The sequence below is a fragment of the Hyla sarda genome, chromosome 11 (assembly GCF_029499605.1).
Source record: "Hyla sarda isolate aHylSar1 chromosome 11, aHylSar1.hap1, whole genome shotgun sequence".
NCBI classification, from domain to species: domain Eukaryota; kingdom Metazoa; phylum Chordata; class Amphibia; order Anura; family Hylidae; genus Hyla; species Hyla sarda.
In genome coordinates, this window is record NC_079199.1 from 61,457,137 (window position 1) to 61,481,641 (window position 24,505).

The window sequence follows — 24,505 nt, forward strand, 5'->3', positions numbered from 1 at the left end:
AAACAAAAATGCGATAGTGAGTAAAACATCTCTAAAATCAAACTATGACAAAGGAATTCATAACAATGCACTTAGTTAACTTTTTCATTGAGGCTAGAAATGAGCGAACCGAAGCTGACAAACCCGAATTCGTTACGAATTTCAGGAAATATTCCATTCGCAAAGAGTGCGAATATCGACGCGATTCTATCGCACGGATCGCTTAATTGAACTCCATTTTACAGCGTTCCAGGCTCCAGGGCATCTAAAATGGCGGATCCACATGTCAGTAAGGGACGCAGGGAAGGCGGGAAGGGAAGTAGGTGGGATGACCCTGAATCGCATGCAGGATGCAGCCTATCAGCAGCAAGTCACCCCTGTGATGTCACAGCCCTATATAATCAGCAGCCATATTGCGGCCAGCCACTTCATTCATTACACTGCAGAGAGATAGGACAGCCTGTGTGTGTGTGTTACAGCAGAGAAAAGCGCATTCCAGCAGCGTTTAACATCCTCCTAGTTACATCAGCATTCTCGTGGACAGAGAGCATTGTTTTTTTCACTGAAAAGGATTTTTATTGCAGCTGCAGGCATTAACCTCCCAGTCACTTTCTTCGACATAGTATTACAGAGAGGGGCACATAGCTGTGCGTTGCCTCATACATTTCAACAAGCTGCCTCAACTTCATAAACCTTAGCAGAGGAGGCATTTTTCTGCCCTCATAAGTGCATACCGCATATGTATGTCTAAATTCCATCCTAATTTGTACCTGTTAATCTGTCAAGGGCCTACATACTGTGAAAGTCCAGGCAAAAGTACTCATCGGCTGGTGTTGTACTCAGGTACTTTTTAAGTGTACTGTAGCTCATTTTTTCTGCCCTCATCAGTGCATACCACATACCTACATCTAAGTAGTGTACTATTTTGTTCCTGTTTATCTGTCAAGGGTCTAGCCAAAAGTGCACACCTGCTGCTGTTCTAGACAAATACTGCTTTAAGTGTAGTGAAGCGTATTGTACTCCCCTCATATACGCACTATGTCAGGCAGAGAAGTGCCAGGACATGCACAGAGGAGTAGCAGAGGCCTAAATCCTTCAAGCAGAGGTCACAGCAGACTAGGGGCGAGTGGCAGCAGTAGTCACAGCAAGAGGCCTGAGCTCCCGTTATCAGCTAGCGGACGTGTCTTGACCAGTAACCCATCTGTCGTCGTCAATTGGTTAACACGGTCATCCACTTCATCACAAGTGACCTCTGACACCCCCAGTCAACAGTCAGTGGGTTCCTCAGACACAACCCTCAGTTGGCATGGCCCAGGACCAGTACCTGTCCTCCCATTTCCTATGTGCTATGCTGTTCCCTCTCCTACAGAAGTATCTCCTGCTGTGGGTTCTGCTCATCTATTCAGTGAGGACAATCTAATAGAGGACAGTCAGCAGCTACTGCCCAAACAAGAAGTGGAGGAGACATCCACCGTTTCCTCCACTAGGCGGGCAAGTAATGATGAGGAGAGTGATGTGGGAGGCAGTGTTGCCAGGGTTCAGGGTCCTGAAGCAGACACTGTTGAGGAACCTGAGGAGGACATCAGTGATGTGCAGACACTTGTTGATGAGGATGAAGCTGATCGCAATTGGGAGCCGGGTGCAGAAGGGGCTTCATCATCATCAGGAGAAGAGAGTTGCAAGTTGCCCTTGAGGCAGCAACTGAGCCAGCAAGGTGGTAGCATGTTTGACAGTCAGTGTGGTGGTAGAAGTAGAAAATTTGGAGCCAAGCGTGCCTGGGGGAGACCATCTGCTTCAAGGCAGCCTACCTTCCCAGGAGGTAGTGGAACAGGGGTTCCTGGAGAGGGCGGCAGTAGCAGTCAAATAGTGCAGACTGTTAGTGGGAAAATCAGCTACTCAGCTGTGTGGCAGTTTTTCATCAAGCATCCGGAGGAGGTTCACATAGCCACATGCAAGATATGTCGGCAGAAGGTGAAGCTTGGCCAGGGTCCCAATGTTGGCACCATGGCCATACGTCAACATATGCTTCGCCACCTTTAAGCGGCCTAGAAGAAACATGGCTCCGATGTAGTGGTCCAGCCTGCTGCATCACCAAGTGGCACACCGCTCCCTCTTTCAGCCAGCCAAGGCTCCACCAACTCAGCCGAAGGGAGCTGTGTGTCATACCCTCCTTCTGTCGCTTCAGGTGCTTCTGCTCCCTGCTCCTCCCACTTTTAGTCAGCCATTCTGCCAACAATCCATCCACAAAGCCATGTCCAAGAGACAACAGTATGCGCCCACTCATCCAACGGCGCAGAAGCTGAATGTGCTCCTGTCTAAGTTGCTAGTGCTGAAGTCCCTCCCTTTTCAAGTGGTGGACTCTGCACCTTTCAGAGAACTGAAGAGAGTGCCAAGCCGTAATTTCTTTGCAAAGAAGGCAGTACCAGCCCTGCCCAGTTTTGTGGTTGAGAAGGTGGGCCAGTCCTTGAGCCTGTTGGTGTGTACCAAAGTGAACGGCAGCGCCAACGTCTGGAGCTGTAACTACGGTCAGGGACAATACTTGTCCTTTACGGCTCACTAGGTGAATGTGGTTCCTGCACAGCCACAACACCAACTTGGACAGGTCACGCCGCTTCCTCCTCCACGCTGTCAGCCTATTGGTACTGTGACAGTTTTCGACGTGGCCTCCTCATCCTCCACCGTGTCCTCAGCCTCCACTCACCAGACAAGTCTTAGTGGCCCTTCAGCATATCCTGTGCAGGGCACGGTTTGCCTTGGCGAAAAGATTCATACAGGAAAGGAACTGCTAAAAGTAATTTGCAAAGAAATCTGTGCATGGCTTACTCCACAAAAACTGGAAATGGGAACCATGGTGACCGACAAGAACATCTTGGCTGCGCTGCGACAAGGAAGGGTGAGCCATGCGCCCTGAATGGCACACGTGTTAAATCTGGTTGTCAAGCAGTTCCTGAAGTGTTCCCCCCAGTTGCAAGACATCCTAACAATGGGAAGGAAACTTTGCATGCCACTCGTTCACCGCAAAGCACACCCTCCTTCAGCTGCAGTGTCAGAATGGTACCTCTCAACATAGCCTGATTTGTGACGTTGTCACATGTTGGAATTCCACCCATATGTTGGATCGACTAAATGAACAGAGAAAAGCCATCACTGATTTCTTGATGATCCCAGTGGATAGGGGTACTCCCCTGTGTAACTTCAATGTGAACAAGTGGCAGCTCATACGTGACACCTGCCGTTTGCTTAGGCCCTTTGAGGAAGCCACATTATTAGTAAGTCGCCAGGATTACGGGATGAACAACGTCATTCCACTGCATTTCCTACAACAAGTGTTGGAAACGATGGCTGGTCAGGGCAATGGAGACGTTGCTCCTACATCTCATGGCCGCATGAGCCCTGTGGGGGCTGAACTGGAGGAGGAGGATGAGGGGCACAGTGGAGCACAGTTTAGGTTTCATGAGATGGACGGTGCTTCTAGTCATCTGACAGGAGAGGAGAAGCATGATCAACTAGAGGAGCTAGAGGGTTATGAGGAAGGCGAGACAGAGGACCCAGACACACCGTGGCAGTATGCAAGGGAGATGGAGGCAGAGAGTCCCTCCGAGTCACTTGCACAAATGGCATGATGAATGCTCAGTTGCTTGCGTAGTGACTGCCAAATTGTAAACATTCGGCAGCGGGATGACTTCAGTCTCTCCACCTTATTGGACCCTCGCTACCGGCACAAAATGGGGGCCTTTTTTTTACACCCACTGAAAGGGGACAAACTGACCTTCTACAGTGAGATCCTATCTAGTCAGTTGACCGATGCCTATCGGCGCCATCGTTCATCCACTCGCAGGTCTTATTCAGTGGGCCCTCTGCACTCACATTCCACTGCCATGGCTGCTGGGGAGGGCTGAGGTGGCAGGAGCAGTGTGGAGAGACTGACCTTTGTGAGGATGAATCAGGCATGGATCAGCCAGGATTTCCACCCACCAATGCCAGATTCATCAGAATAGATTAACCATGGTGCTACACCAACACTTCACAAATATGGATAGTGCCAAACAGATTTAAGGCACTGCTCCCCATTCACAAACATTCAAGTCCCCTTCATCACCGGGTACTGGTATTGCCACCCACCGCACCACTCTGTCACCGGGTCACTTTCAGGACTCCTGATGCTGCTGCCACCTCCAGGCTGTTTCATTCAGCCACTATTCTGTCTCCTTATGCTTCTGCCGACTCCAGGCTGTGCCATTAAGCCACTAAATGGCCTCCACATGCTTCGGCCACCTCCAGGCTGTACCATTCAGACACTACATGGGCTCCCTATGCTTTCCCCACCTCCAGGCTTTGTCATTAAGCCAATATATTGTTTTCTGATGCTGCTGGGACTGTCTTGGATATTACCTACAATTTTTTATGTTAGCCCTAGCTACCATACATCTTCTATACAGATTTCAATATTCAACTTTTAATGTTAGGAGTTATTAAGCCCTCTTGTGTACTTCTGCTGCTGCCTGATCCAGCCTGTGTGTTTCAGCAACTATATGGTTTAGTGATGCCTAACATTTTTTGATGTTAGCACTAGCTAACATACATCTTCAAAACAGATTTCAACATTAGCATTTTAATATTAGGGGTTGTGAACCCCTCTTGTGTACTTATGCTGCTGCCTGCTCCTGTGTGTGTCATTCAGCAACTACATGGTTTAGTGATGCTGCTAGGCCTAGGACATTGCCTATATATGTTTATGGTAGCACTAGGTACCATAAATCTTCAATTGAAATTTCAAAATTCATCTTTTATTCTTAGAGATTGTGAGGCCCTATTGTCTCCTCATCTGCCGCCAACTCCATGCTGTGCGGCAGCTTGGTCTCCTCATGGTTCAGCCTCATCCAAGCTTTGGCATTCAGCCACTATATGGTCTCCTCATGCTGCCAACATCTCCATGCTGTGTCATTAAGCCACTATATGGTCTCCTCATGCTGCCAACACCTCCTGCTGTGTCATTCAGCCACTATATGGTCTCCTCATGCTTCAGCCTCATCCAAGCTGTGTCATTCAGCCACTACATGGTCACCTCATGCTGCCAACACCTCCACGCTGTGTCATTCAGCCACTACTGTCTCCTTATGCTGCCAAAACCTCCATGCTTTGTCATTCAGCCACTATATGGTCTCATCATGCTGCAAAAACCTCCACGCTGTGTCATTCAGCCACTCTATGGTCTCCTCATGCTGCCAACACCTCCATGCTGTGTCATTCAGCCACTATATGGTTTCATCATGCTGCCAACACCTCCACGCTGTGTCATTCAGCCACTATATGGTCTCATGCTGCCAACACCTCCACGCTGTGTCATTCAACCACTATATGGTCTCCTCATACTGATGCCCCCTCCAGGCTCCGTCATTGTGCTGCTCTGCAGCAATGATTCTAAAAGTGATTCCGATAATCTACATGTCATTCTCAATAACAGTATTATTTCACTACCCACAGCAAAGTGTTCTACACCCCCTATTGAAGCTCTCTGTAGGCCAGAAATAGCCATTTTTAATATAGATTCGCTGCAAATAAATTCGGATCAAAACTTTTTTTTCTAAATGTTCGTCAAATCGGCCGAATCAAATTTTTCTAAAGTTTGCTCATCTCTAATTGAAGACAAACCTTCTCATGGCTTTTAAACTTAAAATCCAGATTCTTTTTTCAGGAGGATGTGTGGTAACCTTGTGGGATAAAGCCTTGTGGGGTGTAGGGTAGTTAGGGTGTTGCTGTTCAGAATAGTAAAGGGCGCTGTTAACCCTTGTCACTCGTGATGCCAGGGTGAGGGTTACATTTTGTAATCTTGATAGGCCTATTGCCACCCTTCCCAAGAGCAATAGGTGATGCAGAAATAAAGGATTGTCCACAACCACTGTTAACTGAAAACTTGCAGGAACTTTTACTGAAGAATTTCTATACATGAAGCAACAGTAACAGTCCAGATAACAGAGTCTTTATAGATATAGCTGAGCAGCGATTGACAGTTGGTTGGGATCCGATAAGCTCAATTTAACTTCTTAGAGATTTTGTAGCATAGATCCGCTGGATTTAAGGGTGCGTTTAGGTCCAGTGATCTTGCCTTGAGTAGTGGGGAATTGCTTAGTATATCCGCTATGTTAGAGGCCTAGGCCGCAAGGCTTTGGCCTAGTAAATTGTCTTGTAAGCTGCGGAGGTCCTACTTCTTCCAGAATCAGCAACCCAAGAGAGCGATCAAGATGGCGCAGCTCCCTTATATGGGCAGGGGCTGGCTGTTTTGGATTGGTCCATAACAACTGTCGCTCACCGTTACATTGCATTGTGGGTGAAACGTAATCTAACCTAATCACGTGACCCGCAGGTCCTGCTACGCTGAATAGGTAGGCAATTAAATATATACACATTTATACTTATATTTATAAGAACTTTCATACAGTCATAGATTAACTGAGGGGTGACAAGGGGATAACTATAGGAGAGGGACCCCGACGTTCCTAGGGACTCTGAATATGGGGACCTCTACAAAGGTAACGTATGAAATACGGTACCAGGACACCACAGATGGTATGCCTACCCTTTCCATTGTGGGCAAATTATCCAGCGCTGCAAAACGGAACTCATTAACATTACCTAGATGAACTTTGTTCATATGCTGAATTAACTTTGTAGCCTGTATGGGACAGCCTGTATGTAATGAGCGAATATGCTCTAGTTTTCTGTGAAACAGGGGACGTTTTCTCTTCCCTATATAAAATAAGTTACAATCACATTGTATACACAGTATACTTCGAGTGGCAGGTAATCATTTGGTTGATTTTAACTCTGTATCCCCCCTAGCATTCAGGGAACAAAAAAAGCACGATCAACAAGCTTAAAGGGGTTATCTACCATAAGGTAATTTTAGTATATACCTGGCAGACAGTAATGGACATGCCTAGGAAGGATCTGCACTTGTCTTGGGGCTAAATGGCTATGTTGTGAGATTAACATAATACTGTGGATAGCTTTTTGTGAACTGGTATTTCCTGTTTTATTTTAAGTTTTTTTTTACTAAAAATCCCATAATTCCATTTTCCTCCCTCCCACACATCAGCCACCCCACCCATTGAAACATAAATGAGCTGCATCCATTCAAAAGACCTGTGGTTTTCAATCAGGGTGCCTACAGCTGTTGCATTAGTTGCAGATTGATCTCTCTCCCACCAAGCGATCGCTCCACCCATTGAGCAGAAAGGCTCCCTGTCATCAGCTGACTAATAAGTCAGGTCTTGGCCGCATTGCAACCTGGGAAAAATCTGAGACAACAGTTATTTTGTATGCTGTTAAAAATAATGTAATGTAATTATAGGTTTTGTTATTACTGTTTATTTTATGTCCCCGTCCTCTTGTAAAATATGCTAATTGTTGTGTATGGCATTTCTGATAGTATAATTTAGAGGCGTGCTTTCAAAGGTGAATACCATCCTGTCCATTTTCTTTTTTCTTATGATTTTATTAACAGTTTTCTAGGGATTTTGTCTACTTTTTCTATTGCTTTTTTGATCATTTCGATAGAGTAACCTCTTTCAATTAATCTATCTTGTAATTCAGCAGCTTGTACCTCAAATTTTTCTTGAATATTATTCACCCTTTTTAATTTAATCATTTGACTATATGGAATGCTATTTCCAACTTGTTGAGGATGGGATGAGTTATAATATAAGGTAGCGTTTCTTGCAGTTGGTTTTCTATAACCTGAGGTTAAGATTTTGTCATCTATCACATCTATCTGTACATCTAAAATCTATAGATACTCTCTTACAAATACAGAAGTAAAATGCATGTTGCCTTTATTTTAGTTGTTTAGATATTCTACAAATTTGGAGAACTCCATCTCTGATCCATCCCATGTCACGAACAGATCATCAACAAAACGTAAGTATCATTTTATTTTACTAACAAAAGGGTTTTTAGATGTGTATACATGGTTGCTTTCCAGTATGGCGAGGAAAATGTTGGCATATAAACATGTGGAAGGGGACCCCATAGCGGTTCCTTGTTTCTGTCCATACCCCGACATACTGGAAAGCATTATTTTCAAGAATGAAAAAAAGCGACTCAAACACAAAATCAATAAATTCTGTTGATTTGCTTGTTTCTTTAACAGCTCACTGACAGCCTGTAGACATGCATCATGAGGGATGCGGGTGTACAGGCTCTCTACATCTACGGATGTAAGCTTGAAGCCTGGTTGCCAGTGAAATTGTCCCAGAATCTTTATAAAGGTCTCTGGTGTCTTTTAAGTATGAGGGTTGCATTTTAACAATGGTGCGATCAACCAGTCTATATAGCTGGACAAATATTGGGTCGGCGAGCCAATCTTCGAGACAAATGGTTCTCCCATGGGTTGGCTCAACAACTTATGGACCATGGGTACAATGTACCATTTTGGCTTTCTCTGGCTCTTGGAGTAGAATTTCTAGGCAGTGCTGAACCCTAAAGCTCCGATATGACAGGTTTCATCACCCTCAGCCTTAGCTGCATTATCTTTATTAGATTTTACATTAGAGAAAAAAAATGTTAATAAATTTTCCGGATGCCTTATATAAATCTCTTTGGAACCGTACATAGTAAAAGTCCCCTACCAGTCTGAAATTAAGTCCTTTGCTCAGCATTAATAAAGTAGCACCATTCAATTCTATATCTGTGAGATCGAGGACAATGTTTTTCCTTGCGTTATTTGCACCAAGTAACGGTCTTGCGCTTCAGAGCCCTTTTTCTCAGAATCATTTGACTTTCTCCTTCCCCTCCTGATTTTTCTTCTAAAGGGACAGCTGATACCATGTTTGATGTTGTTGCTTTCTCCGAATCTGACTCATTTGATTTACTGCTGTCTGAATCAGTTGTCATAAAGTCTGACGTCTTCCTTTTTTAAAAGCAAAACTTTTTTTATATTGTTTTCTTGCTTTTGCTCCTTTGAAGGAAAGTTTTACGAGAGGCAATCCATCCGTGTTTAATCCACCCATCATGCAAGGGAGCCCCATAGATTTGTTACATAAATCTGTTTTGAAGGAAGTAAAAGCCCTAATATATCCTAAACCTCAACAAAATATCTCTAAAGAAGAGAAAGAAGCTCTTGACAGATTGAAGAAAAGCAAGGATATTTTGATCACAAGAGCTTATAAAGGGGGCTTTATAGTATTATGGAGCGGAAAAGATCATGATAATGAAGCTGAAAATCCATTGGAGAATATTATAACCTATAAAAAAAAAAATAAGAAATTACCCCACAAATCAAATTATGGATAATCTTAGGTCCTTGCTACGTAGACATTATGAATTTGGAGTAATTAGTAAAAGCACTGCTGAGAAACTTCTCCCCAAGAGCCTGAGAAAGCCAAAATGGTACATTGTACGGAAGTACCCAAGGTCCATAAGTCGGTGAGCCAACCCTCAGGGATTGGAATGCCAACCCAATATTTGTCCAGCTATTTAGACTGGTTGATCGCACCATTCTTAAAAGGTATACGCTCATATTTAAGAAACACCGGAGACCGTATAAAGATTCTTGACAAATTTAATTAGCAAGCAGGCTTCAAGCTCACATCCATAGACGTAGAGAGCCTGAAGACCCTCATCCTCCATGATGTGGATGTACAGGCTGTCTGTGATCTGTTAAAAGATATAGGCAAACCAACAGATTTTATTGATTTTGTGTAGGACTCGCTATTTTTTATTCTTTAAAATAATGCTTTGCAGTATGTATGTGGTATAGGCAGAAACCTGGGGTCCCCTGCCTCATGTAAATATGCCAACATATTCCTCACTATACTGGAAAGCAACCATGTATATACATCTAAAAACCCTTTCATTAGTAAAATAAAATTATGCTTACGTTTTGTTGATGACCTGTTGGTGATATGGGATGGATCAGAGGGGAAGTTCTTCAAATTTGTAGAAAAACGAAATAACTAAAATATAGTCAACATACATTTTACTTCTGTATTTGGACTAGAGCATCTATAGTTTTTAGATGTACAGATAGACGTGATAATTGACAAAATCATAACCTCAGGTTATAGAAAACCAACTGCAAGAAACATTATATTACATTATAACTCATCCCATCCTCAACAAGTTAGAAATAGCATTCCATATAGTCAAATGATTAGATTAAAAAGGGTGAATAATATACAGGAAAAACTTGAGGTACAAACTGCAAGATAGATTAATTCAAAGAGGTTACCCCATCGAAATGATCAAAAAGCGAAAGAGAAAGTAGAAGAAATCCCTAGAAAACAGTTATTAAAATAAAAAAATAAAATGGACATGATGGTATTCACCTTTTGAAAGCACGCCTCTAAGTTATAGAAATGCCTTACACAGCAATTATCATATTTTACAAGAGGACGGGGACATAACAGAAACAGTAATAACAAAACCTATAATAAAACATATAAAATCAGAACTATTGGGGACTACCTAAAACAAAAAGAAATAACAGTAATAATTGGTTGATAGAGACCAAAAGGTAATTAAGCTTGTGGATGGATCGTGCTCTTTTTGTTCCCTGAATGCTACATGTAAAGACATTGTATTAGGGGGATACAGAGTTAAAATCAACCAAATGATTATCTGCCGCTCGACGTATACTGTGTATGCATTAATCTGTGATTGTAACCTATGCTATATAGGGAAGGCAAAATGTCTCCTGTTTCACAGAATATGAGAGCATATTCGCTCATTACATACAGGAGCTAAAAAGTTCATTCAGCATATAAATGAAGTTCATCTAGGTAATGTTAATGAGTTCCGTTTTGCAGCGCTGGAGAAAGTATAATTTGCCCACAATGGAAAGGATAGGCATACCACCCTCCGGAAAATAGAAGATGGATTTTAAGATTAGAAACCATGGGACCATTAGGCTTCAATGAAAAAAAAAAAAAAATGAACTAAGTGCATTGTTATGAATCCCTTTGTCATAGTTTCATTTTAGAGATGTTTTATTCACTGTCACGTTTTGGTTTTGATTGATCACTATGAGGTCATAGGTTATTTAAGACGTTCTCTGATGTCAGTGTAATGTCCCATTACAGGACATGGTCCTGCACTACACTTAGTTCCTGTCGGGTTAAGTCCCTTAGTGACCTGGGGGCTCTTCTGCAGTGTCTCCCCTGCTGTTACCTTAATGTTATTTATTGTACTATATGTATAGTCAGTATACTTATGTATAGACAGTATAAAGGACCTTTGGAAGACTAATGTAATTGTCAAGAACCTGTGGGATGTTACAAGATATGTTTCACATGATGTTATCACATGTTACCCAGAGAGCACCAGCTTAACACATGACCCACAGCTTGACCTAAAGGCTTCCAGTACAGCCCCCCTTTAAAAGGAAGGGAGGTGCTGCAATCTTCCTCTTTTGGCTCTTTTGCTCTTATGATTTTGCTGATGAACAGTTAAGACCTGATGTCTCAGTGCTAGTCCCCAGCTACCTGGAAGGCCTCAAATCTACAGTCACTTCCAGTAAGTCAAGTCTATGTCTGCTATCACTGCCTACAGTCCAGACAAGCCTAAAGTCAATCATTTAAAGTCTATTACAAGTATAATTGGTCCCAGTAAGCTGCGAGGTCCTTCTGTGTTCCTAGCCACCTCTCTGGGATTCTGGCCTAGCTGTGGAGACTATAACAACTGTCTGACTTCAGTAAAGCCTCCGTTAAACCATAACCTGGTGGTGGACTCTCATTTCACTGCCTAGCCATTGGGATAGCGTAGATATCGTTTGGGTGGTTCCCGATACCCAAAAACCACTCTGGTGTCACGCATGTTAGGGGTTAATAACACCTTGCCCCTGGGGTGAATACCATCTTGCCCCATCCACCTACACCACTACACCCCATGGTCCCGCCATTCACCGTGTCTCACCATATCAGTACGTTGAGGGCCAGTTGAAGAGCTTTCTGTGCAAAATATATCCCAACACATTGGTCCGTTTGTTCCTGTCCTGTGTACACCTTGTCTACTCATTTGAAGTTTTTTCGGCTATGGTGAGTGCCCTGCATTTCTTTCTTATATATGCAATATTTGTGAAGTAACTATAATAAGCACAGTGAGCACCACCTGGCAGTAAGAGCTACCGGGTCCAATAGTGCAACTACTCCTAGGGGCATTCCCAATCACTAGCTGTGCCACTTTAGCTCTTGAATGTATGTGTAATTAAAGCAGTAGTCCAGTGGTGACCCAGTGGTGAACAACTTATCCCCTATCCTAAGGATAGGGGATAAGTTTGAGATCGCGGGGGTTCCGACCGCTGGGGCCCCCTGCGATCTCCTGTACTGGGCCCCGACAGGCCGCGAGAAGGGGGCGTGTCGACCTCGGCACGAAGCGGCGTCCGACACGCCCCCTCAATACAACTCTATGGCAGAGCCGAAGCGCTGCCGTCGGTAATCTCCGGCTCTGCCATAGAGATGTTTTGAGGGGGCATGTCAGCCGCCGCTTCGTGCGGAGGTCGACACCCGCTATCTGGCCGGAGAGCCTGGCCCCCGTACAGAGAGATCGCAGGGGTCCCCAGCGGTTGGATCCCCCACGATCTCAAACTTATCCCCTATCCTTAGGATAGGGGATTAGTTTTTCACCACTGGACTACCCCTTTAAGTAGTGACATTGGAAAGTCAATAATTTTAATTGTAGAAGATAGGAAACAGGCTAATGGGGGAATTGATTGAATTAGTGACCCCCATGGGTGGCAAGTTAGGTGTATCAGCAGGTTTTGAAATTTGGTGTTTAGGATGGTTATATTTTGTGATTGAATGCGGCTCTAGAACATTTTGGTTTTGCACCCATAATTTGTCTTCTAGTTGTCATTGTTGATCAAAAACTGTGCTTAGATGCATTGCTTTATAGGAGGAGGTAGGATCAGGTAGACCAATACCATTCATGTTGTCAAATATCTTTAATATTTTAAACATTATTTTGGAGCATCTGGATCTCCAGATAAAATGAATGAAGATTTAGAGAGTAGTATAGAACTATGTGTTGACTGGCTTGTTAGGAACTATATAGTTCTGTGACTTTGACATATCAATGATATCTTGTTTTTATTTGTAGGAGAGGCTTGCTGGTGGACAATACATCCTGCATCCAAGCAGAGATCAGAAGGAGAGAAAGTTCGTATTGGGGATGATCTGATTTTAGTCAGTGTGTCCTCTGAAAGATATCTTGTAAGTGTCCTACATTGTGTAAAATCTACATTGTTAACCTGCTTGCCAGTACAAGCACATAAAACCTTTTTGTTCATGTCATTTCTAATGTAAGCATTCAAACACACATGAAGTATAATAAAAAGAATAAATGAATACTCTGACACACCATAGGCCTCTTTTTAGATTGGTCATTCCTTCACAGAGATTATAAATCTGTGACTTATCAAATATTTAAATATTTGGTTTCTTAGTAGTAATAAATTCTGCTTACATTTTGCATATTGTATATAAATGCATCATGCTGGGCGGAATTATCTGTTTATGAAAAGAATACCTTTGCAGCTCATATATTTACCTAGTACAGACAAACATGAAAATAGCTAAAGCAATCTATACCAAAATGTTGATTTCCATTAAAGGCTGGGGTTACATCTGGACTTTAAATTTTTTGCAAGTCATACTAAAATAACAAAATTAATAACATTCTTGCTATGTATACCCAGTATAAAGCTTGACTGCACTACATATGCTATTGTGAGTAACAACATGTAAGTTGTTTAAAAATATTGTGCTACAGCATTACATTGTGTCAAACTCTCTCAACTTTGACAGCATCTATCCATATCCAATGGAATGGGCAACATCCAGGTGGATGCCTCTTTTATGCAGACCCTCTGGAATGTCCATCCAACATGCTCTGGGAGTAGTGTGGAAGAAGGTGAGTTCCTTGCTTGGCATCCATATATGGGAAATATTAGTCGGGCCGGTGTCAAGTGATATCTAAAGATGTTTTATCTGTATTAGACAAGGATACAGACTGGCACATGTGCACATTCTGTGAAGTTTGACTTTCCTTTTTATCTAAACCTCATATCTAAATTTAAGATATGCACAAGTGCTAGACTGTATACTTACTTACCTATTGTTCTGTTCCAGTTTTCACTGACACATTCACCACGTGGAGGAGTACCTTTTTTATATCTGTCTGTGCTTCCATAACATAAAAAATGCTTTTATTCTCTGGTGAAAAAAGTAATTCACAAGTCCTCAATAGTAAAGGAATGCTGCACTCACCAGTAGACGTGTTCAACTTCTTTATTGACGTGCAGACATTACAGCAAGGCAGTAAGATAGAAGTTTAGCGGGAGTGTGAAGGATAGGCAAGTGTGCTTTCGTGCCAGCCGAGCTTGAATGTGTGCTCGCCTATCCAGTACACCCCGCTAAACTTCTGTGTTACTGCCTCACTGTAATGTCTGCACGTCAATAAAGAAGTTGAACATGCCTACTGGTGAGGACGGCATTACTTTTCTATTGAGAACTTGTATATTGGAGCTGATTTATTGTGCATCGCAACTCCATAAGATTGTTATATAGCCAACATAATTGTCCATCCTGTTGAGGAGAGAGAGGCTCAGTTGTATAACTAGGCAGTGCTAGACAAATATTGTCTATTGAATGCAAAAAGTAATTCCAAAGCCCCTGAAGTGCTGAGGGCCGGAACGCCTCCTTGCTCCCCCTCCATCCCTGCACTTGCTTGATCGATGGTCAGCTGGAAGCTGAGCCCTGTTTCTTAATCTAACATTGTCAGCTATTTGAAAAGTGAATTGACAGATTCCCCTTAAGTTATGCCTTACTATACTATGGGAAATATGCTATGTTATGCAAAATTATTAAAAATAAAAAATCATAGAGTTTGGGAGTCACTAAAGCAGTGACTGTCTGTCTCATAGTCTTCTTCTGGAGCCCAGAGAGAGCTGGATTATAATCCTCTGTTCTCTAGAATTAAGGCACAAAGATTTTATCTGAACCATAGTCTCTTTTAAATGGTCTGAAACACCATATCTACCATTAGCAGTAAATCTCTCTGTTTTTATCCTTATCATGTTGAGCTCAATGCCCTAAGGATCCGGCTATGACGCACATTCATAAGTGTCACATCTATGTAACCTTTTATAAACTCTCTGAGTATTCTGCTCTCATTTGATTTGTCTTCAGTAAATATCATAGTTAGATTCATAACCAAATGATTAAATAGCTTAACCATGATAAATAGCCTGACATATATATCTCAGGAATGTATAGAAATGAAAGATAATGCATTGAATTTCTCATACTAAACCCCACTTCCCTTTATGTATTTTTTTTTTACTTTTGGGGAAAAATGTGTTTTGGATAGTGACATGTAGTTTCAGTTTTACGTGTTTCACATTTCCTATTGCTAAAAATTGCAAAGTATATTTACATATAAATATTCCTGAAATAATTACATGATTTGGACAATCAATATCTACTGTATGTAAGTGATCCAGTACCAATACCTTGGTACTGACCATGGCGGACTGCTGTAAGGAAAAGCAACCAAATAACATTTATTGCTTCCATCTTAAAATGCCATACAGTTCAGTAAGGGTAGCAATTTTAAGGAAGTAGTGAAATTTGGGGATCTGAATTTACTATGCTTATAACAATTTTTGGTTGCTAAGGAGCTAATAATGAGGACCTGGTTTTTGGAGAAACTGCCAATGTTAGATCATTGTAAAAGCTTAGTAAATAAAATATGGAGGTACAAAGAAATTTTGGCTAAATCATCCCAAAAAAACTCCAAATTGATTTGAAGGTTTTGGTGATGTTATGGATTGTTTTATTTTATTTATTTATTTATTTCTGTTTTTTTGTTTCCTCTCCCGAGGCCTGGGAGGGGGGGAGGGGGTTAAAGAAAAAAGCAAAAACAAAGTTAAAGGTGTTATCCACCATTAGGTGATTTTATGATTTACCTGGCAGGCAGCAATGGACATGCTTTGGAAGGATCTGCGCTTGAGAAAATGGCATGAGATTACCATAACACTGTAGCTAGCTTTTTGTGAACAGGTATTTCCTGTTTGACTTTTTTTTTTTACTACAAATCCCACAATTCCATTTTTCCCCCTCCCACACATCAGTCACCCCACCCATTGAAACATAAATGAGCTGCATCCATTCAAAAGACCTGTGGTTTTCAATCAGGGTGCCTTCAGCTGTTGCATTAGTTGCAGATTGATCCCTCTCCCACCAAGCGATCGCTCCACCCATTGAAGCAGACATGCTCTCTGTCATCAGCTGACTAGTGAGTCAAGTCTCGGCCGCATTGTAAACTGGGAAAAATATGAGACAACAGTCATTTTGTATGCTGATAAAAATAAATATTGGAGTGAAAATCACAGAAGAATTATGAGAAAATAGTCACACTCAGGTAAAGACACTATATTATGAACTACACTAACTTTACAGCCCCTGTAGCATAGTCAAATAAAAAAAAAATCCTGGAATACCCCTTTAATATATGTATATGTTTTTAGGTTGCCTATATTGAGGTGCTGTATCAGTTGGGATCATAAAATGGAATACAGTGCATAGTGAAAGTATTTGGTCCCCTTGAACTTTTGCCACATTTCAGGCTTCAAACATAAAGATATAAAACTGTCATTTTTTTGTGAAGAATCCACAACAAGTGGGACACAATCATGAAGTGGAACAAAATTTATTGGATATTTCAAACTTTGTTAACAAATAAAAAACTGAAAATTAGTCTGCAAAATTATTCAACCCCTATACTTTCAGTGCAGCAAACTCTCTCCAGAAGCTCAGTGAGGATCTCTGAATGATCCAATGTTGACCTAAATGACTAATGATTATAAATAGAATCCACCTGTGTGTAATCAAGTCTCCGTATAAATGCACCTGCACTGTGATAGTCTCAGAGGTCCGTTTAAAGTGCAGAGAGCATAATGAAGAACAAGGAACACACCAGGCAGGTCCAAGATACTGTTGTGGAGAAGGTTTAAGCTGGATTTGGATACAAAAAGATTTCCCAAGCTTTAAACATCTCAAGGAGCACTGTGCAAGCGACAATATTGAAATGAAAGAAGTATCAGACCACTGCAAATCTACCAAGACCTCGCCGTCCCTCTAAACTTTCAGCTCATACAAGGAGAAGACTGATCAGAGATGCAGCCAAGAGGCCCATGATCACTCTGGATGAACTGCAGAAATCTACAGCTGAGGTGGGAGACTCTGTCCATAGGACAACAATCAGTCGTATACTGCACAAATCTGGCCTTTATGGAAGAGTGGCAAGAAGAAAGCCATTTCTTAAAGATATCCACAAAAAGTGTTGTTTAAAGTTTGCCACAAGCCACCTGGGAGACACACCAAACATATGGAAGAAGGTGCTCTGGTCAGATGAAAACAAAATCCAACTTTTTGGCAACAATGCAAAACGTTATGTTTTGCATAAATGCAACACAGCTCATCACCCTGAACACACCATCCCCACTGTCAAACATGGTGGTGGCAGCATCATGGTTTGGGCCTGCCTTTCTTCAGCAGGGACAGGGAAGATGGTTAAATTGATGGGAAGATGGATGGAGCCAAATACAGGACCATTCTGGAAGAAAACAATGGAGTCTGCAAAAGACCAGAGACTGGGACGGAGATTTGTCTTCCAACAAGACAATGATCCAAAACATAAAGCAAAATCTACAATGGAATGGTTCTCAAATAAACATATCCAGGTGTTAGAATGGCCAAGTCAAAGTCCAGAACTGAATCCAATCGAGAATCTGTGGAAAGAACTGAAAACTGCTGTTCACAAAGCTCCCCATCCAACCACACTGAGCTCAAACTGTTTTGCAAGGAGGAATGTGCCAACATTTCAGTCTTTCGATGTGCAAAACTGATAGAGACATACCCCAAGCGACTTACAGCTGTAATCGCAGCAAAAGGTGGTGCTACAAAGTATTAACTTAAGGGGGCTGAATAATTTTGCACGCCTAATTTTTCAGTTTATCATTTGTTAAAAAAGTTTGAAATATCCAATAAATTTCGTTCCACTTCATGATTGTGTCCCACTTGTTGTGGATTCTTCACCAAAAAATTACAGTTTTATATCTTTATGTTTGAAGCCTGAAATGTGGCAAAAGGTAGAAAAGTTTAAGGGGGCCGAATACTTTCACTATGCACTGTATATTTCATGCTTCTTTTGTATATCCATGTATATTCCTTCTTTGTGTATAAATAAAATATTAATTACAAAAATACCATACAGATCAAGGTTGTCTGAAGCAGGAAACCTCTATAAAGACATTTTCTACCTACATTTATTTTCAATGCTAATTGCCAATCCATCTTTGAGTTGACTAGCAGATTAAGACTACACTAGTAGCTATGGATAAACCACCTAACAACCATACTCTTTTCAATGAGCTTGTCAGACTGCTTAGCTGCAGTAAACCAATCATTCTGAATTAAACAGCACAGGGAAGGAGTATGAAGGTTTGCCAAGGCTCAAACCAAGACTGAATATGTCTTTGATTATTCCTTTGTCAAGTTTCCTAATTATAGTCAGCTTTTTCATAGTAATATTTATTTCCAGATTAATTTTACATAGCGGGTATTATATTTCTGATATGTTTTCTGTGTATGGTTTCCTTGTTTTCTAGATAACCAGCATAGGGGCAGATATAAATTAATTATGTGTAAATAGGAAGATTTATCCATTTCTGGTGTATTAACAGGCACAGTATTCTGCATATATTTGATGCGCAGGATTTAATGCTGCAGTGTTCAATGTAAACTAAATGACTGAATACAGCTTCAAATCCTGTGCATCCAATCCTACGTTTCAAATATGCGCAGGATACAGACCCTTAGAGTAGGGTCACACGTGCTGTATTTTGCTGCTGCATATTTTTCTATCCATTGAAGTCAATGGGTAACAAAGTATACAGCTGATTTTGCTACCCATTGACTTTAATGTGTAGGAAAATATGCAGCAGCACATATGCAGCAAAATGCAACACAAAGTCATCTGTGTTTTAGTCCACCCTTTGGAGTGATGGAAAGTTTAGCCATTAGACATATTGTAATTGGATCATCAAAGTACACAAGCTAAATAGGACACTTTTAAGAACATCCTAAATAGATGTTGTGAACGTCATATACCCTACAGGAATAAAAGTACTAGAAATTTGGCTAACTAAAACAATTTAAAAAATGATAAACGATAACAGGAAAGCATTTAGACTACTAAAACAAGAAGTGGGGAAACATTACAGAATTACAAGGAAAGAAATCAAATCTAACAAGAAATAAAACTAGCAAAAATTGCACAAGAGAGAAGAATTGCCATAGAAAGTAAAAATAACCCCCAAATATTCTTCACGTACATAGATGAAAATGTTGGTCCCTTAACCCCTTAAGGACCAGGCCATTTTACACCTTAAGGACCAGAGATTTTTTTGCAAATCTGACCACTGTCACTTTAAACATTAATAACTCTGGAATGCTTTTACTTATCATTCTGATTCCGAGATAGTTTTTTCGTGACATATTCTACTGTAACATAGTGGTAAAATTTTATGGTAACTTGCATCCTTTTTTGGTGAAAAATTCCCAAATTTCATGAAAAAAGGAAAATGGATATTCAAAATAATTTTTTTTTGGTTCACATATACAATATGTCTCCTTTTATGTTTGCATCATAAAATTGACGTGTTTTTACTTTTGGAAGACACCAGAGGGCTTCAAAGTTCAGCAGCAAATTTTGATATTTTTCACAAAATTTTCAAACTCACTATTTTTCAGTGACCAGTTCAGTTTTGAAGTGGATTTGAAGGGTCTTCATCTTAGAAATACCCCACAAATGACCCCATTATAAAAACTGCACCCCCCAAAGTATTCAAAATGACATTTAGTAAGTGTTTAAACCCTTTAGGTGTTTCACAGGAATAGCAGCAAAGTGAAGGAGAAAATTCAAAATCTTCATTTTTTACACTCGCATGTTCTTGTAGACCCAATTTTTGAATTTTTGCAAGGGGTAAAAAGGAGAAAATTTTTACTTGAATTTGAAACCCAATTTTTCTCGAGTAAGGACATACCTCATATGTCTATGTTAATTGTTCGGCGGGCGCAGTAGAGGGCTCAGAAGGGAAGGAGCGACAAATGGTTTTTGGGGGGCATGTCACCTTTAGGAAGCCCCTATGGTGCCAGGAAAGCAAAAAAAAAAAACACATGGCATACTATTTTGGAAACTAGACCCCTCGGGGAACATAACAAGGGGTAAAATGAACCTTAATACCCCACAGGTGATTCACGACTTTTGCATATGTAAAAAAAATAAATGTTTTTTAACCTAAAATTCTTGGTTTCCCAAAAATTTTACATTTTTAAAAAGACAGCAGAAAATACCCCCCAAAATTTGAAGCCCAATTTCTCCTGATTCAGAAAACACCCCATATGGGGTGAAAGGTGCTCTGCTGGCGCACTACAGAAGGAGTCACATTTGGCTTTTTGAAAGCAAATTTTGCTCTGGGGGCATGCCGCAGGGTAATAGCAGAAAATACCCCCCAACATTTGTAACACAATTTCTCCCGAGTACGGCAATACCCCATATGTGTCCCAAAACTGTTGCCCTGAAATATGACGGGGCTCCAAATTGAGAGAGCACCATGCGCATTTGAGGCCTAAATTACGGATTTGCATAGGGGTGGACATAGGAGTATTCTACGCCAGTGATTCCCAAACAGGGTGCCTCCAGCTGTTGTAAAACTCCCAGCATGCCTGGACAGTCAGTGGCTATCTGGCAGTACTGGGAGTAGTTGTTTTACAACAGCTGGAGGCTCCGTTTTGGAAACAGTGGCGTACCAGACGTTTTTCATTTTTATTGGGGAGGGGGGCTGTGTAGGGGTATGTGTATAAGTAGTGTTTTTTACTTTTCATTTTATTTTGTGTTAGTGTAGTGTAATGTAGTGTTTTAGTGTTTGCCGCAGCTCAAACTCGCAGCTGGATACGTACTGTAAACCTCCGCCCATGTGAGTGTACCCTGTACATTCACATGGGGGGGGGGGGGAGAAACATCCAGCTGTTGCAAAACTACAACTCCCAGCATGTACGGTCTATCAGTGCATGCTGGGAGTTGTAGTTTTGCAACAGCTGGAGGCACACTGGTTGGGAAACACCGAGTTTGGTACCAAACTCAGTGTTTTGCAACCAGTGTGCCTTCAGCTGTTGCAAAAGCTACAACCCGCAGCATGCACGGACAGCGGAAGGGCATGCTGGGACTTATAGTTATGCAACAGCTGGAGGCATACTCCTGTGGCCGGGGATTGTAGTTATGCGACAGCTGGAGAAACACTGGTTTGCTACTTAACTCAGTGTTTCACAACCAGTGTGCCTTCAGCTGTTGCAAAACTACAACTCTCAGCAGTCACCAACAGCCAACAGGCATGCTGGGAGTTGTAGTTATGGAACCAGCAGATGCACCACTACAACTCCCAGCATGCACTTTAGCTGATTGTGCAAGCTGGGAGTTGTAGTTATACAACAGCTGAAGGTACACTTTTCCATAGAAAAAATGTGCCTCCAGCTGTTGCAAAACTATAAGTCCCAGCATGCCCATAAGGGAATGCTGGGAGTTGTGGTGGTCTGCCTCCTGCTGTTGCATAACTACAGCTCCCAGCATGCCCTTTTTGCATGCTGGGAGCTGTTGCTAAGCAACAGCAGGAGGCTGTCAATCACCTCCAACTGCTGCTCCGCTGCAGGTCAGTCCCTCGCCGCCGCCACTCCTGGGGCCCCGATCCCAACATTGAAGCCAGGGATCGGGGTCCCCAGCTCCCGGGGTCTTCTTCCCACGCCTGCTCACATCCTCCGGAAGAGGGGCGCAGCGGGTTGCGGGAGTGACACCCGCAGCAGGTGCCCTGATTGGTCGGCCGGTAAACCGGCCGACCAATCAGGGCGATCGTGAGGTGGCACCAGTGCCACCTCACCCCTGCTGGCTATGGCTGTTTGGGGCTGTCAGAGACTGCCTCGATCAGCCAGTAATTCCGGGTCACCGGGTCACTGGAGACCCGATTGACCCGGAATCCGCCGCAGATCGCTGGGCTGAATTGTCCAGCGATCTGCGGCCATCGCCGACATGGGGGGTCATCATAACCCCCCTGGGCGATATGCCGCGATGCCTGCTGAACGATTTCAGCAGGCATCGGACACCGGCTCCCCTCCGGCTAGCGGCGGGGGGCCGGGAATGGACAGGACGTACTCCTACGTCCTCGGTCCTTAAGGACTCGGAAACGGGGGCGTAGGAGTACGTCCATTGTCCTTAAGGGGTTAAGAAACAATATGGGGGTAATGGTGAAGGAGGATGAGGAAAAAGGCAATCTACCAAATTACTTCTCTACTGTATTTACAAAGGAAAATCCAATGTCAGATAACGGGATGAAACAAATTCAATTCTCAGACAAATCTCACCTGTTTAAACAAAGAAAAGGTGAGATGCCGCCTTAGTAACATAAAAACACACAAATCACCTGGCCCAGATAGCATCCATCCCAGAGTTTTGCAAGAATTAAATACCATGCTAGACAGACCTTATTCCTTATATTTAAATGACAGGGATTGTTCCACAGGACTGGTGCTTAGCAAATGTGGTACCAATATTAAATTAAAAGATGGGTCAAAAAGGGATCCTGGGAACTACAGACCCGTAAGTTTAACATCTGTAGTGGGTAAGATTTTTGAGGGTTTTCTGAGAGATGCTATTCTGGAATATCTTAATGAAAATAACCTTCTGACACAGCACCAACATGGGTTTATGTGGGATCGGTCCTGTCAGACTAAACTGATTAGTTTCTATGAGAAGGTCAGTTATAGATTGGACCGGGGTGAAGCTGTGGATGTTATATATCTGGACTTTAAAATGAGAATGCTGGGACTGGGGGAGGACATATGTAAATGGTTTAGCAACTGGCTCAGTGACAGGAAGCAGAGGGTGAGTATCGCTTCAACTTACTCTGGTTGCGTGACAGTTACACATACTGAAAATAAGTGGACCCAGTATGTTTATTAATGACCATGTAGACAAAGTAGAATTTCTATATTTGCAGATGACACCAAACTGGGTAGGGTGATTACCACAGAGGATAATATTACAGAGGGACCTGGGAAAGCTGGAGGCTTGGGCACAGACATGGCAAATGGAGTTTAATATGGATAAATCTAAGGTTATGCGCTTGGGCCGTAAAAACAAAATGTACAATTATGTGCTAAATAATAAGACATTAGGTCAAACTTCTACCAAAAAGACTTGGGGGTACTGGTGGACAGTAAACTAAACTTTAGCAATCAGTGCCAGGCAGCGGCTGCCAAGGCTAACAAAGTCATGGGATGTATCAAGAAAGGTATATAGGCACGTGACAAGGACATAGTTTTGCCTGTGTATAAATCACTAGTCAGACCACATATGGAGTATTGTGTCCAATTCTGGGCACCTGTATATAAAAAGAACATGACTGAACTGTAGAGGGTGCAGAGGAGGGCAGCAAAGATAATTAATGGTATGGGAGGATTACAGTACCAAGACAGGTTATCAAGCTTGGGGTTGAATCTAAATACAATGTACAAATATATGAATGGACAATACAGAGATCTTTCTAGTGATCTTTTTATACCTAGGCCGGTAGCCATGACAAGCGGGCATTCTCTATGTCTAGAGGAAAGAAGGTTTCACCATTATCACAGGCAGAGATTCTTTACTGTAAGAGCAGTGAGACTATGGAACTCTTTGCCACATGATGTTGGGAGGTCTGACTCTATAACAAGTTCAAGGGGGTCCTGGATGTTTTTCTAGAGAGTAATAATATTACAGGTTTTGGATAGTATATTTATGGGGATAGAACGTTGATCCAGGGATTTATTCTGATTGCCATATTTGGGTCTGGAAGTAATTTTTCCTCTGTCATGGGGCAATTGCCATCAGCCTCATGCTTTTTTTTGTCTTCCTCTGGATCAACACAGTAGGATATTAAGTTGAACTATATACCATATAACAAGGGGGCATCCTCTACGTTTAGAGGAAAGAAGGTTTCTACACCAGCACAGATGGGGGTTCTTTACTGTAAGAGCAGTGAGACTGTATAATTCTCTCCCGGAGGAGGTGGTCATGGTGAACTCTGTAAAAGAGTTCAAAACGAGTCTGGATGCATTCTTGGAGAGTAATAACATCGCTGGTTATGTATACTAGATTTATAGGGACAGAACGTTGATCCAGGGATTTATTCTGACTGCCATATTTGGAGTCGGGAAGGAATTTTTACCTCTAGTATGAGGGTTTTTTGCCTTCCTCTGGATCAACTCAGTAGGGACTCATTAGGGAAATAGGTTGAACTTGATGGACTCTGGTCTTTTTTCAACCTCATGAACTATGTTACTATGTATTGTCTCATCTTTTTTCGACCTTACAAACTATTTTACTATGTTACTATCAATTATATAATCTGAGTATGCTGAAAATCATACAATAACAGTGC

The 24,505-nt window shown here is 42.0% G+C and overlaps 1 protein-coding gene across 9 annotated transcripts in view; it reads left to right on the forward strand.

Annotated features, from left to right (window-relative positions):
- Positions 1 to 24,505, forward strand: part of RYR3 (ryanodine receptor 3) — a 991,818-nt gene that overhangs the window by 221,787 nt on the left and 745,526 nt on the right. For all 9 annotated transcript variants that reach the window (XM_056545312.1, XM_056545313.1, XM_056545314.1 and 6 more), the window contains 2 exons: positions 13,072 to 13,184; positions 13,779 to 13,884. In XM_056545312.1, coding sequence (XP_056401287.1) covers positions 13,072 to 13,184; positions 13,779 to 13,884 — 219 coding nt within the window. The remainder of the gene's footprint in view (positions 1 to 13,071; positions 13,185 to 13,778; positions 13,885 to 24,505) is intronic.